This window comes from Ostrea edulis, chromosome 8 (genome assembly GCF_947568905.1).
Source record: "Ostrea edulis chromosome 8, xbOstEdul1.1, whole genome shotgun sequence".
In the NCBI taxonomy this organism is placed as follows: domain Eukaryota; kingdom Metazoa; phylum Mollusca; class Bivalvia; order Ostreida; family Ostreidae; genus Ostrea; species Ostrea edulis.
In genome coordinates this window covers 17,154,335-17,172,735 of record NC_079171.1, presented here as the reverse complement: position 1 = coordinate 17,172,735, position 18,401 = coordinate 17,154,335, and the positions used below count along the sequence as shown (strand labels likewise).

General features: G+C 34.6%; 1 protein-coding gene across 2 annotated transcripts in view; it reads left to right on the top strand.

Annotated features, from left to right (window-relative positions):
• Positions 1-16,324, top strand: part of LOC125662014 (transcription initiation factor IIA subunit 2-like) — a 45,426-nt gene extending 29,102 nt beyond the window's left edge. Inside the window, exons 3-4 of one of the 2 annotated variants that reach the window (XM_048894184.2) lie at positions 2,981-3,107; positions 15,684-16,324. In XM_048894184.2, the coding sequence (XP_048750141.1) occupies positions 2,981-3,107; positions 15,684-15,703 (147 nt within the window). In that variant the 3' untranslated portion in view covers positions 15,704-16,324. Of the gene's footprint in view, positions 1-2,980; positions 3,267-3,425; positions 3,823-15,683 lie in introns of those variants that run through there. The other variant, XM_056147037.1, reaches the window with a different exon arrangement.
• The last annotated feature ends 2,077 nt before the right edge of the window (positions 16,325-18,401 follow it).

The following is an 18,401-nucleotide window of genomic DNA, read 5'->3' as shown; positions in this document are numbered from 1 at the left end:
TTGACAGAATAAATTTATTTCTTTTTTTTGTATATATTGATAATAACTGATTTTGCGGACCTTTAGTATGTTTCTTTGTGTAGATCACAAGTTTAGACCAAGGTGGCAGACAACACATAATGCGTATGGTCAGTTTTTAAATTGAGGCAAGCTACTAACAAACAAGTTGATGGTACAGGGGTTTCAACAGTCTCGATTAAAGTCAGTATTTCGCAAATTCTATGGTTGTTATAACAATCTAGTTTACTAATACAACCTATCATGGGGTCAAATGCTGTCTGACATGTTTCATGTCGATTGTTAGACCATTCGTGGCACACTGATTTTGACTACAAATGGTTCTGTTTACCTGATCAGGATATAGGGCGCACGGCGGGTGTGACCGGTCAACAGGGGATGCTCTGGTGTGTCCAGGGGTCTGTGTTTGCCCAACTATCTATTTTGAATTCTTATGGGATTTATGAGATTGATCACTGTTTGTTATCTTCACTTCTCATATAGCAAATACTAGGTTTACTTTTACTTTCAAAGTACTCTTTTTTTAATGTTAGCACACAAATGACATGCTTAAAGCTCTGACAATATTAATTTTACATCAGTGTTGTGATGACAGTGAAAATGGTCTAGGGTGACCTGAACTGGGATCTGAATTAAAAGGGGTTATCCTTTTACTAGAAGTCTTGTAGATCGAATGCACACCCCGCTATAATGCTGGGTTAGAATTTTCTGCAGATACACGATACTTTACATTGAATGCTTGTGTGCACAAATGTTGGTTAACCACAACTGTCATTTAACTTGTTTATATTCACTCTAGCATACATATACAAGTGTTAATAAGATGATTATTGTCATATAAACTTTAGTGCAACTATACTTTCAGACAATTAACCTTAAGGAGGTACTCTACATCGTCATAATGGCTTACTTCCTTTTAAAACATGGATGAAAATATAAGTATCAGCAATATTTGTTTCTTCATTACAGAAATCATTGGCTAGCTAAGTAGCTCAGTAGGTTAGCATGTCGACTTCTGAACTGTAGATCGCGGGTTTGAGTACAGCAGGGGTTTTAAATTTTTTTCAGATTGCTGTCTAATAAATTTGCATTTTTTTGACTAAATATAGTAAATTTTAAAGTTTTCAATTTCAAAATACTGTTGTACATATTCTCCACTTTTCATCCACATCAAATTTCTCTGTTGTAGCATTATTATTGTTAATTAATTATTGTTATCAAAACCAAGAAAGATAACTCTAATTTGCCAAAATTGTTGGAAATGGTTAGTGAACTTTCCAGTTATACTGTGTCAAAGTGACTACTGAGATCCATGACTCATTATTGTCCTATTGTTAAAGCTACAGATCAGGTGACTACCAAATCCATGACTCATTATTGTCCTATTGTTAAAGCTACAGATCAGGTGACTAGCGAGATCCATGTAATGTAAAGTGACCAAGTCAAGCTTTATAAACAAATTGTTCTACATATTTAGCTCACCCGAATCTCCATCTGTCATTCTTAATGATGTTCAGCTCACCCGAATCTCCATCTGTCATTCTTAATGAGGTTTAGCTCACCCAAATCTCCATCTGTCATTCTTAATGATGTTTAGCTCACCCGTATCTCCGTCTGTCATTCTTAATGATGTTTAGCTCACCCGAATCTCCGTCTGTCATTCTTAATGATGTTTAGCTCACCCAAATCTCCATCTGTCATTCTTAATGATGTTTAGCTCACCCGTATCTCCGTCTGTCATTCTTAATGATGTTTAGCTCACCCGAATCTCCGTCTGTCATTCTTAATGATGTTTAGCTCACCCGAATCTCCGTCTGTCATTCTTAATGATGTTTAGCTCACCCGAATCTGTGTCTGTCATTCTTAATGATGTTTAGCTCACCTGAATCTGCGTCTGTCGTTCTTAATGATGTTTAGCTCACCCGAATCTGCGTCTGTCGGTCTTAATGATGTTTAGCTCACCCGAATCTCCGTCTGTCATTCTTAATGATGTTTAGCTCACCCGAATCTCCATCTGTCATTCTTAATGATGTTTAGCTCACCCGAATCTCCGTCTGTCATTCTTAATGATGTTTAACTCACCCGAATCTCCGTCTGTCATTCTTAATGATGTTTAGCTCACCCGAATCTGTGTCTGTCATTCTTAATGATGTTTAGCTCACCCGAATCTCCATCTGTCATTCTTAATGATGTTTAGCTCACCCAAATCTCCGTCTGTCATTCTTAATGATGTTTAGCTCACCCGAATCTGCGTCTGTCGTTCTTGATGATGTTTAGCTCACCCGAATCTCCGTCTGTCATTCTTAATAATGTTTAGCTCACCCGAATCTCCGTCTGTCATTTTTAATGATGTTTAGCTCACCCGAATCTGCGTCTGTCGTTCTTAATGATGTTTAGCTCACTTGAATCTGCATCTGTCATTCTTAATGATGTTTAGCTCACCCGAATCTGCGTCTGTCATTCTTAATGATGTTTAGCTCACCCGAATCTGTGTCTGTCATTCTTAATGATGTTTAACTCACCCGAATCTGCATCTGTCATTCTTAATGATGTTTAGCTCACCCGAATCTGTGTCTGTCATTCTTAATGATGTTTAACTCACCCGAATCTGTGTCTGTCATTCTTAATGATGTTTAGCTCACCCGAATCTGTGTCTGTCATTCTTAATGATGTTTAGCTCACCTGAATCTGCGTCTGTCGTTCTTAATGATGTTTAGCTCACCCGAATCTGCAGCTCACCCGAATCTGTGTCTGTCATTCTTAATGATGTTTAGCTCACTCGAATCTGCATCTGTCATTCTTAATGATGTTTAGCTCACTCGAATCTGCATCTGTCGTTCTTAATGATGTTTACATTTACATTTGAGAAATTGGCTCCATGGGACTTTAAAAATAAGTTGAAATGTGAAAATTAATGTTATTGCCTATGACATTGTTTAAATGAAGTTATTTAATTTTGTAGGGAAAATTGAACACCTACAGGTTTTGTGACAATGTTTGGACATTTGTGTTGAATAACGTAGATTTCCGAGATGTTCAGGAGCTAGCCAAATGTGATAAAGTGAAGATAGTGGCCTGTGATGGAAAAAGTAAGTACACACACAAAGGTGGTTCCTGGTACCTAAGAGCTGTTCCAGTAAAACATATATGGGATGGGGAGGGTGTTATTTTGGTACACTCCTATCCATCCATAGAGGCAAATAATGAAGTTTTATATCCATAGAGACAAATAATGAAGTTTTATAGACGTCCATAGAGACAAATAATGAAGTTTTATAGGCATCCATAGAGACAAATAATGAAGTTTTATATCCATAGAGGCAAATAATGAAGTTTTATAGGCATCCATAGAGACAAATAATGAAGTTTTATAGACGTCCATAGAGACAAATAATGAAGTTTTATAGGCATCCATAGAGACAAATAATGAAGTTTTATAGGCATCCATAGAGACAAATAATGAAGTTTTATAGACGTCCATAGAGACAAATAATGAAGTTTTATAAGCATCCATAGAGGCAAATAATGAAGTTTTATATCCATAGAGGCAAATAATGAAGTTTTATAAGCATCCATAGAGACAAATAATGAAGTTTTATATCCATAGAGACAAATAACGAAGTTTTATATCCATAGAGACAAATAACGAAGCTTTATAGGCATCCATAGAGGCAAATAATGAAGTTTTATAGGCATCCATAGAGACAAATAATGAAGTTTTATAGGCATCCATAGAGACAAATAATGAAGTTTTATATCCATAGAGACAAATAACGAAGCTTTATAGGCATCCATAGAGGCAAATAATGAAGTTTTATAGGCATCCATAGAGACAAATAATGAAGTTTTATAGGCATCCATAGAGACAAATAATGAAGTTTTATATCCATAGAGACAAATAATGAAGTTTTATAGACATCCATAGAGACAAATAATGAAGTTTTATAGGCATCCATAGAGACAAATAATGAAGTTTTATATCCATAGACACAAATAATGAAGTTTTATATCCATAGACACAAATAATGAAGTTTTATAGGCATCCATAGAGGCAAATAATGAAGTTTTATAGGCATCCATAGAGACAAATAATGAAGTTTTATATCCATAGAGACAAATAATGAAGTTTTATAGGCATCCATAGAGGCAAATAATGAAGTTTTATAAGCATCCATTGAGGCAAATAATGAAGTTTTATATCCATAGAGGCAAATAATGAAGTTTTATAGGCATCCATAGAGACAAATAATGAAGTTTTATATCCATAGAGACAAATAACGAAGCTTTATAGGCATCCATAGAGACAAATAACGAAGCTTTATAGGCATCCATAGAGACAAATAATGAAGTTTTATATCCATAGAGGCAAATAATGAAGTTTTATAGACATCCATAGAGGCAAATAATGAAGTTTTATAAGCATCCATTGAGGCAAATAATGAAGTTTTATATCCATAGAGACAAATAATGAAGTTTTATATCCATAGAGACAAATAACGAAGCTTTATAGGCATCCATAGAGACAAATAATGAAGTTTTATAGGCATCCATAGAGGCAAATAATGAAGTTTTATAGGCATCCATAGAGACAAATAATGAAGTTTTATATCCATAGAGACAAATAATGAAGTTTTATAGGCATCCATAGAGGCAAATAATGAAGTTTTATAAGCATCCATAGAGACAAATAATGAAGTTTTATATCCATAGAGACAAATAATGAAGTTTTATAGGCATCCATAGAGACAAATAATGAAGTTTTATATCCATAGAGACAAATAATGAAGTTTTATAGGCATAGAGACAAATAATGAAGTTTTATAGGCATCCATAGAGACAAATAATGAAGTTTTATATCCATAGAGACAAATAATGAAGTTTTATAGGCATAGAGACAAATAATGAAGTTTTATAGGCATCCATAGAGGCAAATAATGAAGTTTTATAGGCATCCATAGAGACAAATAATGAAGTTTTATATCCATAGAGGCAAATAATGAAGTTTTATAGGCATCCATAAAGACAAATAATGAAGTTTTACAGGCATCCATAGAGGCAAATAATGAAGTTTTATAGGCATCCATAGAGGCAAATAATGAAGTTTTATAGGCATCTATAGAGACAAATAATGAAGTTTTATAGGCATCCATAGAGGCAAATAATGAAGTTTTATAGGCATCTATAGAGACAAATAATGAAGTTTTATAGGCATCCATAGAGACAAATAATGAAGTTTTATAGGCATCCATAGAGGCAAATAATGAAGTTTTATAGGCATCCATAGAGACAAATAATGAAGTTTTATATCCATAGAGACAAATAATGAAGTTTTATATCCATAGAGACTAATAATGAAGTTTTATAAGCATCGATAGAGGCAAATAATGAAGTTTTATATCCATAGAGACAAATAATGAAGTTTTATAGGCATCCATAGAGACAAATAATGAAGTTTTATAGGCATCCATAGAGACAAATAATGAAGTTTTATATCCATAGAGACAAATAACGAAGCTTTATAGGCATCCATAGAGGCAAATAATGAAGTTTTATAGGCATCCATAGAGACAAATAATGAAGTTTTATAGGCATCCATAGAGACAAATAATGAAGTTTTATATCCATAGAGACAAATAATGAAGTTTTATAGACATCCATAGAGACAAATAATGAAGTTTTATAGGCATCCATAGAGACAAATAATGAAGTTTTATATCCATAGAGACAAATAATGAAGTTTTATATCCATAGACACAAATAATGAAGTTTTATAGGCATCCATAGAGGCAAATAATGAAGTTTTATAGGCATCCATAGAGACAAATAATGAAGTTTTATATCCATAGAGACAAATAATGAAGTTTTATAGGCATAGAGACAAATAATGAAGTTTTATAGGCATCCATAGAGACAAATAATGAAGTTTTATATCCATAGAGACAAATAATGAAGTTTTATAGGCATCCATAGAGGCAAATAATGAAGTTTTATAAGCATCCATTGAGGCAAATAATGAAGTTTTATATCCATAGAGACAAATAATGAAGTTTTATAGGCATCCATAGAGACAAATAATGAAGTTTTATATCCATAGAGACAAATAACGAAGCTTTATAGGCATCCATAGAGACAAATAACGAAGCTTTATAGGCATCCATAGAGACAAATAATGAAGTTTTATATCCATAGAGGCAAAAAATGAAGTTTTATAGACATCCATAGAGGCAAATAATGAAGTTTTATAAGCATCCATTGAGGCAAATAATGAAGTTTTATATCCATAGAGACAAATAATGAAGTTTTATATCCATAGAGACAAATAACGAAGCTTTATAGGCATCCATAGAGACAAATAATGAAGTTTTATAGGCATCCATAGAGGCAAATAATGAAGTTTTATAGGCATCCATAGAGACAAATAATGAAGTTTTATATCCATAGAGACAAATAATGAAGTTTTATAGGCATCCATAGAGGCAAATAATGAAGTTTTATAAGCATCCATAGAGACAAATAATGAAGTTTTATATCCATAGAGACAAATAATGAAGTTTTATAGGCATCCATAGAGACAAATAATGAAGTTTTATATCCATAGAGACAAATAATGAAGTTTTATAGGCATCCATAGAGACAAATAATGAAGTTTTACAGACATCCATAGAGACAAATAATGAAGTTTTATATCCATAGAGACAAATAATGAAGTTTTATAGGCATAGAGACAAATAATGAAGTTTTATAGGCATCCATAGAGACAAATAATGAAGTTTTATATCCATAGAGACAAATAATGAAGTTTTATAGGCATAGAGACAAATAATGAAGTTTTATAGGCATCCATAGAGGCAAATAATGAAGTTTTATAGGCATCCATAGAGACAAATAATGAAGTTTTATATCCATAGAGGCAAATAATGAAGTTTTATAGGCATCCATAAAGACAAATAATGAAGTTTTACAGGCATCCATAGAGGCAAATAATGAAGTTTTATAGGCATCCATAGAGGCAAATAATGAAGTTTTATAGGCATCTATAGAGACAAATAATGAAGTTTTATAGGCATCCATAGAGGCAAATAATGAAGTTTTATAGGCATCTATAGAGACAAATAATGAAGTTTTATAGGCATCCATAGAGACAAATAATGAAGTTTTATAGGCATCCATAGAGGCAAATAATGAAGTTTTATAGGCATCCATAGAGACAAATAATGAAGTTTTATATCCATAGAGACAAATAATGAAGTTTTATATCCATAGAGACTAATAATGAAGTTTTATAAGCATCCATAGAGGCAAATAATGAAGTTTTATATCCATAGAGACAAATAATGAAGTTTTATAGGCATCCATAGAGACAAATAATGAAGTTTTATAGGCATCTATAGAAGCAAATTGATTTATTCGAGAACCAGAATTTAAAATATTCCCAAATCAGAATTTTTTCCTACCCTACAGCACAAAATACTTTTTCATCTTGATATCAACTTTATTTCAGTATTCAATGTATACAATTCCCTTTCGAGCATAATTTACAGAATGCCAAGATTGTCTCTGTCAATTTTGTGTTCTTCTGATTATTATCTCGTACATTACCCTGGTATATGCAATTTTCATGCAAAAGCCACCCACCATAGAATCAATATACCACCAGTGTGAACCACCCATAGATTTTTGAAAAAACTGCCTTCCCCTGGTACCCCATATGTGTAATGGAACAGCCCTAAGGAACAATTCTAGTATGAATTAGCGAACAATTAGAGGGCTTTCCACCCTCCATAATTTATTTTAAAAAAACTTCTAAAGGACTGAAATATAGTGTTTTGTAAAGAAGGGGTTAATTTCTTAACTTTGCAACCTCTGAATTTCTATCATAATTTTTATAAAAAAAAGCATTAAAAACTATTGATGACTTTGACCTTGACCTAAAATTCAAGGTCACTGATTTAAGGATATGCGGGACGATGATCACGTGATGGTTGCGAATTATTATAAATTTAGAACCGGACGCAGCGTAGTTAAGCTTCCCGAGAAAAATCACAATGCTGTACAGACACACTATACGACGTCATAATAAAAAAAAGTACATCACGACGTTGTATCGCGGGAAAATGTCATCATATTTTGTCGTAATATTTGCTACCGCTGTCAAGTGTTTTGTGTAAATCTGTTGATTGAATTCTTGTCGAATGATAATTTTCATTTTATTTCATAGTGATTACAAGTCTCTTTTTCATATATATACATTGCATATATTATATATATGTATAGTATGCGCCACAATAATTTTGATAGTATAGCCTACAAGTCACCGAAATCGCTCCTACATGCACATGCAATTTGCATCTCTAGGCATTTACAAAAAGAAAGTCAACCGTCTGTAAACAATGACTCAGTGAAAGTGTAAGATGATGATTGTTTGTTGATATTTACTATAGTAGTGTGAAACTAGAACTGGACACACATTTCTCCGAATCTTGCTTGGGAAACGTACGAACTATTCAGGTGCTTTTATAATCGATCCTTGTTTGCAAAAAATACCCAAAGGCGGATCGGGCGCCCCCCCCGTTTGAATTTTTTTTTTTTTTTTGAGTTATTTGAGTTAAAGCCTACTACAATTATATGTTTTATTCATTACTAAAAAATATTACAAACGCCCACAAAAGAGCAAAATATACGTAGGCCTATGTAGACGTTATATGTTCATTATCTAAATGAAAAAGAACCCACTCTCTTATTGGCACAATTTCGTTAGCTTCCGGGGGCTTCGCCCCCTGCACCCCCATCAGTGCAAAGCTTCAAGGCAACCCCAGCCTTCTACTGCGCCCCCCCCCCCCTTATGAAATTCCTGGATCCGCCACTGATACCCCCCCCCTTTATGACGACAATCGTTACTTTTGTTCAAATATTAACGTCCATACTAGGAATGTTTAATTTTTGCAAGCATTTTCATGTAAATACAAGTACACTTTATCTCTGAAACTATTTCATATTCCAAATTATTTTTACTAACTTTACGAAACACTGCTGCGGAAATGGTAACTAATTTTAAAAATATGACACACGTCAGAATTTATGCAAGAAGCAGACATGTGAAAAAGAAAAAGGCGCAAAGTCACAACATGTGCAATACATAAATACCTTGAAAAATAGCATGGAGACGATCGAGTCAAGCGACACTAGCTACCATGGCCGCGGAAATGCTGTTGATCTAGTAAAGGAAGTAGTAGCTCATATTGACGTTAACTAGACCTAACCCGTGGTTAGAAAGAAGACGTATTGTTTAGCGCTAGAGAAGACGTTTTGTTCGAAGCCATGTTTAATATATACATGTATATTAAAAAAAAAAATTTTTAATTTGTTTTCATTAATTAACTCAATTTTTGTTCCATAATTATGAAATTCTAAATATTTCAATAGGTTCAAAACAAATATAGTTTCCAACAATGTATTCCAAAACAGGCACGAAGAATTAGGCTGCCCCCCCCCCCCCCCTTGCACACACCCCCCCCCCCCCCCACCGCCGTCTTTGACAATGAGCTTTTTTTTTTTAATTTTGTAGTGCAAATAAATTGAGACTGTCCCATCCCCCCATTACTTTTAACAGTAGTTGTACATGAAAAGAATATAAGCTTAAAAGTTATTAATAACAAATATTTCGCCAAGCCTAGCCCCAAGTGAACATATCAATGTATAACTTCAAGGACGCCTACCTCAAAATCAAGATTAGCTTCACCCCTTCATATTTCTACAGGAAGTTGGGTATATGAATAGCTTTTAATTACAGTGTTTGCAAAAAAATTCATTGACAAGTTTTTGAGCAGTGCTTCATTTAGTATCTGGACTACCCTGTTTTTGAGTACCAATTTCCACCCCAAAACCTTAAATTTTCCCAATTTCTTATTATATGGTTATGTTTAAACATTTTATTATTATATATTTATATTTTACATATATTCTAAAAATTATTGTTAAAGATATAGATAAAAATTACATCAAATTATTTTTTTGAATTGAAAATCGGAATAATCTTGTAAAATTCACAATTTTCGAAAAGGGGGTAATTCAAAGCTTATTATCTCTCTTGTATACCTAGAAAGTGGCCATGAAATTTATACACATTGTACAGGACATCCTGATGGGGCTTCATGAAAAAAAGAAAAAATATTCATTGACGAGTTATTTTTGGCCACTTCGTCCCGCATGTCCTTAAGAGTGCAAGTTGAAACATTCCCTGATTATCTTGAATAACATCTAAGATAATAAAGCTGAAACATTTTAAAGGATCACAAAGGGGATGTAAATGTGTCAAAAAGGTTCTAATATAGGGTCAAATAACATTTATTGTATTTGAAAATACTTTAAAAGAATTTGAAAATGAAAAAAATAATGATGACCTTGACCTTTGACCTTATTTTGAAGGTCAAAGGCCATGGGTCTTAATGCAAGTGGTCCCATGTCTCTATGTTTATTAATGTAAATGTAAAGGCTTAAATGATGATATATGAGACTTTCAGGGGCAATATCTAATTTAAGGGTCCTTGGATCCCTATGATTAGTCTCTCACTGCAAGAGTGTTTTAATGTGAATTAATTAGTGAAGGTTTTGTATCTCTAAGACTTTTGGTGTAGAAGGAGTAGTTCTAAAAAGCTTTTAACTTGAGCCTTGAGCCATTGTCATTCAGAGAAAGGTCAAAGTTCAGAATTTTAATTGGTTACATTGAAACCAATTAAGATGTTAATACTTTTGCAAATCATATTTCAAGGGTATCTCCTGCAGGAGAGAGGGTATCAAATATGCCATTTTCTCATATTTTCAGATGACCTTGACCAAATTTTCAAGGTCAAAGGTCACTGACCCCATTCTGGATAATCACATGCCTCTAGACCAATTGTTCTTGAATTTGACATGTTTTATGTAGAAATCGTAAAACGTAAGGGTAATTAAATCCTTTGTTTAATGTACCTATCAATTCTACTAAATGATCTCTATAGTTCAGTAAAGGTTTGATACTCATTGCATTTACGGTTAAAGAGGAGTGCTAACAATGATTTTTACGTAAAGTCCAATAACTCCATAAGGGGTCAAAGTTCAATCACGCAGGATGATATGTTATTGTTTCTCAAGAAGTACTACATGATGAACTATAAAGTCTTTTGATAAGTCTTAAGACAAAAAAAATTTTTGACGGCAGGAAAATAATAATAAACAGAACAATAACAATAGGACTTTCCACAGAAATAATTCTGTGCTGATTCCAATACAGAAAGGAGGTAAAACTTTATTATACCCCCTCAACAAGTTGGGGGGGGGGGGGGGGGTATACTGGAATCGGGTTGTCTGTCCATCCGTCCGTCCGTCTGTCTGTAGATGCAATGGTTTCCAGGCTCTAAAGCATTATCCTTTCCACCTACCGTCACCATATCATATATATGGACTACCCATGGGATGAAGATGTTCCCTATCGATTCTGGGGTCAAAAGGTCAAAGGTCAAGCGCACTGGACATTGAAGTAGCAATATGGTTTCTGGGCTCTAAAGCGTTATCCTTTCCACCTACCGTCACCATATCATACATATGGACTACCCATGGGATGAAGATGTTCCCTATCGATTTTGGGGTTCAAAGGTCACGTGCACTGGACATCGAAGTAGCAATATGGTTCGGTTTGTCATGCCATTTGTTTTTTACACTCAGAAAAGACGCAGTTTATACCTATTACCAACACCCTTTGGGAGATTGGGGTAAGCGGAGGGTATTCTTAGTGAGCATTGCTCACAGTACCTCTTGTTTCATCAGAATCAGCATTCAGGATATCCATACAACAGAATCCTGTATTCAAAACTAAATACCAATACTGAAAGGATGTAAACAGCATCATAATTATGCAATAGGGATGTGGATTTTCTTATTCTTCAGTTTATTGTGTATATATATGGGGGGGGGGGGGGGGGGGGGGGATTTGAACTTGCACACTCGCCACTACCATTCATTGCTGAATTGGGAAGATGAAGGTCACCACTATCATTCATTGCTGATTAGAGGGGTTTGAAGGTCATCACTATCATTCATTGCTGATTAGAGGGGTTTGAAGGTCATCACTATCATTCATTGCTGATTAGAGGGGTTTGAAGGTCATCACTATCATTCATTGCTGATTAGGGAAGATGAAGGTCACCACTACCATTCATTGCTGATTAGCAATTGGTTGTCGTGCATTGTATGTCGTTCATCGTGCGTTAACAATTGAACATTTTTAACTTCTTCTTGATAACTATCATTCCAATTCTTTTCAAATTTGGTATGATGCATATTAAGAGCAAGGGGGACATAAATTGTAAATTTCGGGATTCCTGCACTCCTTAGGGGCAGGGCAAAAACTGCCCACATTTGACCAATTTCAAAAATCTTCTTGTCTAGAACCGCACACGTGTAATAAAAAAAAAAAAAAAACTATTGCATAGTGATGTAGAGCAGGAAAGCCTCTACCAAAATTGTAAATTTCATGATCCCCAATATAAGGGTTCTGACCATGGCGGGGCCAAACTTGGTATATAGTATTTATGTGTAAAACACTTAAATAACATCTTCTTTAGTACTATTGATACTAAATTGAAAGTGAATAGATATTCAGAAAGAACAGGTAGTCCTTTACCAAAATTGTAAATTTGATGATCACAGGAGTAGGGGTTTTGGTATCAGGGTGGGGCCTAAATGGTCAGTTTGTAAATGTGTGAACAATAGACATTTTTAACTTCTTCATAACTATCATTCCAATTCTCTTCACATTTGGTGTGAAGCATCTTTCGAACAAGGGGGACATAAATTGTAAATTTCTGGATACCTGCACCCCTGAGGCCATAGGGGCGGGACAAAAAGTGCCTATAGTTCACCAATTTTCAAAAATCTTCTTGTCTAGAACCACACACGTGTAAGAAAAACTAAATGTATAGTGATGTAGAGCAGGAAGAATCTATACTTGATGAGATAAGGTAAATTTGATTCTTAGTGAAAATCTTGCAATACATATCACAATGCCATCTATAAATCAAAATATATCGCAATACAGAATTTCCGGACAATACCCAGCCCTAGTTCCCTGTATTGCCACATGAGGTGCTATGTAATGGACATCTGTCCTAGTTCCCTGCATTGCCACATGAGGTGCTATGTAATGGACATCTGTCCTAGTTCCCTGTATTGCCACATGAGGTGCTATGTAATGGACATCTGTCCTAGTTCCCTGCATTGCCACATGAGGTACTATGTAATGGACATCTGTCCTAGTTCCCTGTATTGCCACATGAGGTGCTATGTAATGGACATCTGTTCTAGTTCCCTGTATTGCCACATGAGGTGCTATGTAATGGACATCTGTCCTAGTTCCCTGTATTGCCACATGAGGTGCTATGTAATGGACATCTATCCTAGTTCCCTGCATTGCCACATGAGGTGCTGTGTAATGGACATCTGTCCTAGTTCCCTGTATTGCCACATGAGGTGCTATGTAATGGACATCTGTCCTAGTTCCCTACATTGCCACATGAGGTGCTATGTAATGGACATCTGTCCTAGTTCCCTGTATTGCCACATGAGGTGCTGTGTAATGGACATCTGTCCTAGTTCCCTGTATTGCCACATGAGGTGCTGTGTAATGGACATCTGTCCTAGTTCCCTGTATTGCCACATGAGGTGCTATGTAATGGACATCTGATCAAGCTATCATATTTCAAGTGGATGTAATTATGTTCCCCAAACAAAGTTTGGGAACATATTGGTTTTACTCTGTTTCTTATTATTATTATTATTATTATTATTATTATTCTTTCTTTATTCTTGTCACCCTTTTTTGTCCACGAGTGTTCTCAGAAACTACTCAAGGGATCAAGATGAAACCTTTTTAGGATGATAGAATACTCTTTGTAGATGTGCGGAACGAACGTCATTTTGTCTGAAAATGCATGCATGTGCATGCACGTGCATTGGATTTTTTGTTTACAAATTTTGGAATGCGTCTAACTTTTTTATTTTTCAAAGAAATCGTTTGATATTTATATTGCAGGTATAACTTGAGAAACTTAACCGTTTGGCATCGTCAAAATTTCAATTCTGCACACGCATGCACGTGTGCTTCAATTTGATTGGATAATACAAAACCGTTGATAATTTTCATGAAAATTAAGACAATTTGATGATACTTACAGGATAGGTAAAGATTATAAATATCTACAAATTTAAGTTTCAAAAATTGCAAACGCGCATGCGCACGCACGTGCATTGACATTTGAATATTCAATTAATTCAATGACCATAACTTTTTTGTTTTTTGTCAAAATCTTTTCAAATTTGTATTGTATATGTATCTTGATATTCTTAACAAAAGTGTACAGTCATAATTACCATCCGGCACGTGCATGCACGTGTGCTAAATTGTGATTGGACGATTTTCAAATGGCCATAACTTTCTTATAAATGATGGAAACAATATGAAATTTATACTGTAAGTATATCTATCAAATGTCTATTGAATGACATCAACATTGATGCTGAGTCATACTCACGTGCGCGTGTATGCACGTGCATACCTTTTCTTTCATTTTTCGGGTACTAAAATGGTCATAACTATTGAATTAAAAACTGAAATAAATTCATATTTACCCTGAGGATCTATGATATGAATGTCTATGAAATGATGTCAACAACTTTTCCATTATGAAAATCGCGTGCACGTGAATGCGCGTGCAATGTAATTTTTGACGTCTAAATTTAAGTATTGGTCTATAACATTTTGAGATTGCAATGAATAGGTTTGAAAATTAGGTTGCAGGTATGTTTTGGGCCTCTCAATTTATTAATAGTCTCAAAATCACTTCCCTGCACGCGAATGCACGTGCGCTTAATTCTGATTGGACGATTTTGAAATCCCAATAACTTTCTTATGAGTGAAGCAATCGATACCAAATTCATATAGTAAGTATATTGTTCAAATGTCTATTGATTAGCATCAACAAAATTGTTGTGTCCTACTAACGCGCATGTGTATGCACGTGCATTGATTTCGGTCTTTGTAGTTTTGAGTTGCCATTAATTTCTCGTTTGTCATTGAACAGTTGTGAAACTTCTGTTGTACTCATATGTTAAGACTTGTAATGTATCGAGATGGTCAAATTATTTATATGCACGTGCAAGCACGTACGTGCACGTGAACAAAACTCTCAGATCTTTATAACTGATTTGAACTAGTATGGAATGGACTGAATGTTAAATGATAGTTATATATTCACATGCTATACAGTTTGCAATGGTCAAAACCACTTGTACTGAAATAAGTGACACCACTTGCTAAATGGGGGAGTGTTTGGGGAACATCTGTAACGGTCCCCGTTACAATAAGTACTAGTTTATAAAGTTGAGATTTGATTTTAAATACTCAAAACATCAATAAAGCATAGGAATTTAAGAATTTTTTATTTTTTACTCAAGTCTGTTCTTATTTTATGGTGATGGTGCCTGAACAGTTGCAAGTCCTTTTCTAGGTCCTTGACACTACCAAACCCAGCTTCCAGTACTTGTACCTGTGTATAGCTTAATCTCCTGAATCGTACTGTTAATTGTTCATTGTGACATCTGTATCTAATATTCAGAGTATTTTATCATTGTAGGTGCATCTGGCCATGAATGAATCAGAAGAGGCGTGTGATTGGAGGAGTCACAACATGTTGTAACTGTAGTTTCTGTTTGAACTTATGTTCACCATTGTAAGAGTTATTGTATGTACATGAATTTAAAATGTGACAAAGTATGTTAATAATGTAAACATTCATCAGCTCACCCAAATTAAAGATTTTTTGAGTTTTTCTGTCCATTTTCCATCCATCTGTCTATAAACTTTTCACATGTGCTTTTTCTCCAGAATCACAGGTCAGTTTCATTACCACAAAGTATTAGTACTATGGGTAAAGGATTCAAGTTTCTTCAAATAAAAATATTATGGCCAATCCTAAAGGAGGGGGTGAAATGAGAAGGGTTATATGATCTGGAACCAATGCAGTAATGTGATAAAACGCATATATCTATTTAATTTTGAATACTGATTAACTTAGTGCCTGGATTCTCAACAATATCTTTCTAGTGACAGGAAAAAATGTTTGTCCAAATTTCTGAAAGAATTCAAGATATTTACAAAAATTAGCATTTTACCTAAATCTGGGTAAAATTGAAGTTGTATCACTATTAATGTTTATATAGATAAATATTTTGACTTGATCTTTTTTAATGAAATAAAGCAAGAGATAGACTTTTATTTTTGAGTTATGACATTTTGAATTTTACTGGGAAAGGCTGACATTATTTAGCATCCTTTCTAAAAAAGAAAACCATTACTGTGAATTGTCTGAAATCAACAGAGCCAGGGCCGTAAGTAGGGTTCTAAATCAGGGGAGGCAGGGGATTGGGGGCCGCCGATTGACTTTACGACTGAAAATGACACTTTTTAAATCCCAATTTATCATGTTTGTGTTTCATTTGTACTATGTAAAGAATCGTAATATGGTGTCAAAGACAAAGGTGCTTGTCTTCATTTTAAACATATATCCTATAATATAACATTTATATAATTTTATTTTCTTTTTTGCCAAAAAATCAGACGAGGCAGTTGCCTCGTCTGCCTCATCGGCAGTTACGGCCCTGAGAGCATGTAATGTAGTCAAGTTTAACCATTACTGTGAATTGTCTGAAATCAACAGAGCATGTAATGTAGTCAAGTTTAACCATTACTGTGAATTGTCTGAAATCAATAGTCATCGTGTGTCTTTCGTTAACATTTGAACATTTTCAGCTTCTTCTCTTAAACTACTTGGCCACTTTTGACCAAATTTAGTGTGTAGCATCTGTAGGGGAAGGGGAATACTAATTTTGAAATTTATTATCCCCTCCCCCTCCCCCTCTCTCTTGGAACTCTTGTATTCAAGACCACAAAATCAATAACTTGGATGTCACACCACCTGTTCCAGTTTTGATGAGATTATAAGATCACCAAGATGTGCATATGGTAGATTTTACGAATAAATAGGTTGATGCCTTTCTGTTAAGTAGTTAATTACACTAGTTTAATGTGAAGGGTGTGAAAAAAGTTTTTTCCGAAATTTCTGACACAACCAAATCATCTGAATTCTGAAAAGAATGTTAATACACATATTAATGTTAATGCACATTATGCAAAGCCTTTCATCAGCGTTTGCACTTTTGAGGGCATTGAAGTTTTCAAAACACATCTTGTTTTAAACTGTTGCTGAACATTAGAATTTAGCTTAGATATTCAGAACAGGAAATTTTTTTCTAGATTTCTTAGCCCATGGAAGTAGTGATACTTTGTCACTAGTACTCAGGTGACCGATAAGGCCTGTGGGCCTCTTGTTTAATGATGGGGAGGGAACAACCGGAGAAGTTGCAATTTCCTTAAAATTCTTGACAAGCAAGGGGGAAAAAAATTTGGAGAACTTCTGCCTAAAATCCTGAAGGGGGATTCGCTACACGTATCCTTCAATTCAGCACTTCACATATCAACTACTACTTGAAAAAACGAGAGATTCGGCAGCCAGTCAATCAGACTCGCATGTAGAAAAAAACAGGCTTTGTATGTTAAAAGAACAGGAAAAGTAAACTGTCAAAAAAGTGTAGAGGGAGGGAGATCAGACCAGCCCACCCTGATCCTTCAAATAATCTGATATAACATTTACACAAGTCCAATACCGTGTAAACTACACCCACAGAAAGGCGAAAATAACATGAGGCAAAAATAACTCTGCAAGGAGTTCGTATTCCCTTAATTTTGTCTGAAAGATTCGTCCCCAAAATATAGATCATGGAAAGAAAGGGGGAAAACCAGAACTATGCGCACAGCTTTGCTTTTATTTATACGCTTCATGGCCGTACATATATTGAGACTACTGATCAATAAATTTAATTTTAATACCCTTGGCTTGTGCAAATTCCACTTAAGCATTATTTTGACATTGTACTATTCCAAAAATCTCAACAAGAATTTGTATGTTTTCAATATTGTACTACGAAATGGAAATATATCCGATTTACACCCAAACCTGAACGTAATCACTATGGCATGTTACACACGTATGCTTCGCAATGCAGGCATGTATTTTTTAATTTTTTTTTTAATGTTTATATATTCGTGAATATGAATGATCTTTGGTCGTTATCACTGAAAAAAGTATCCACTTGCCCTACAACAATCGGAACCCCTCGCCCTTTACTTCATAAAAGTAATGGAGTAAAGGGCGAGGTGTTTCGATTGACACTACAACTGATTTCACAAAAAATATAGTGCGGTGTTATTTAAATACACTGTACAATTCAATTTT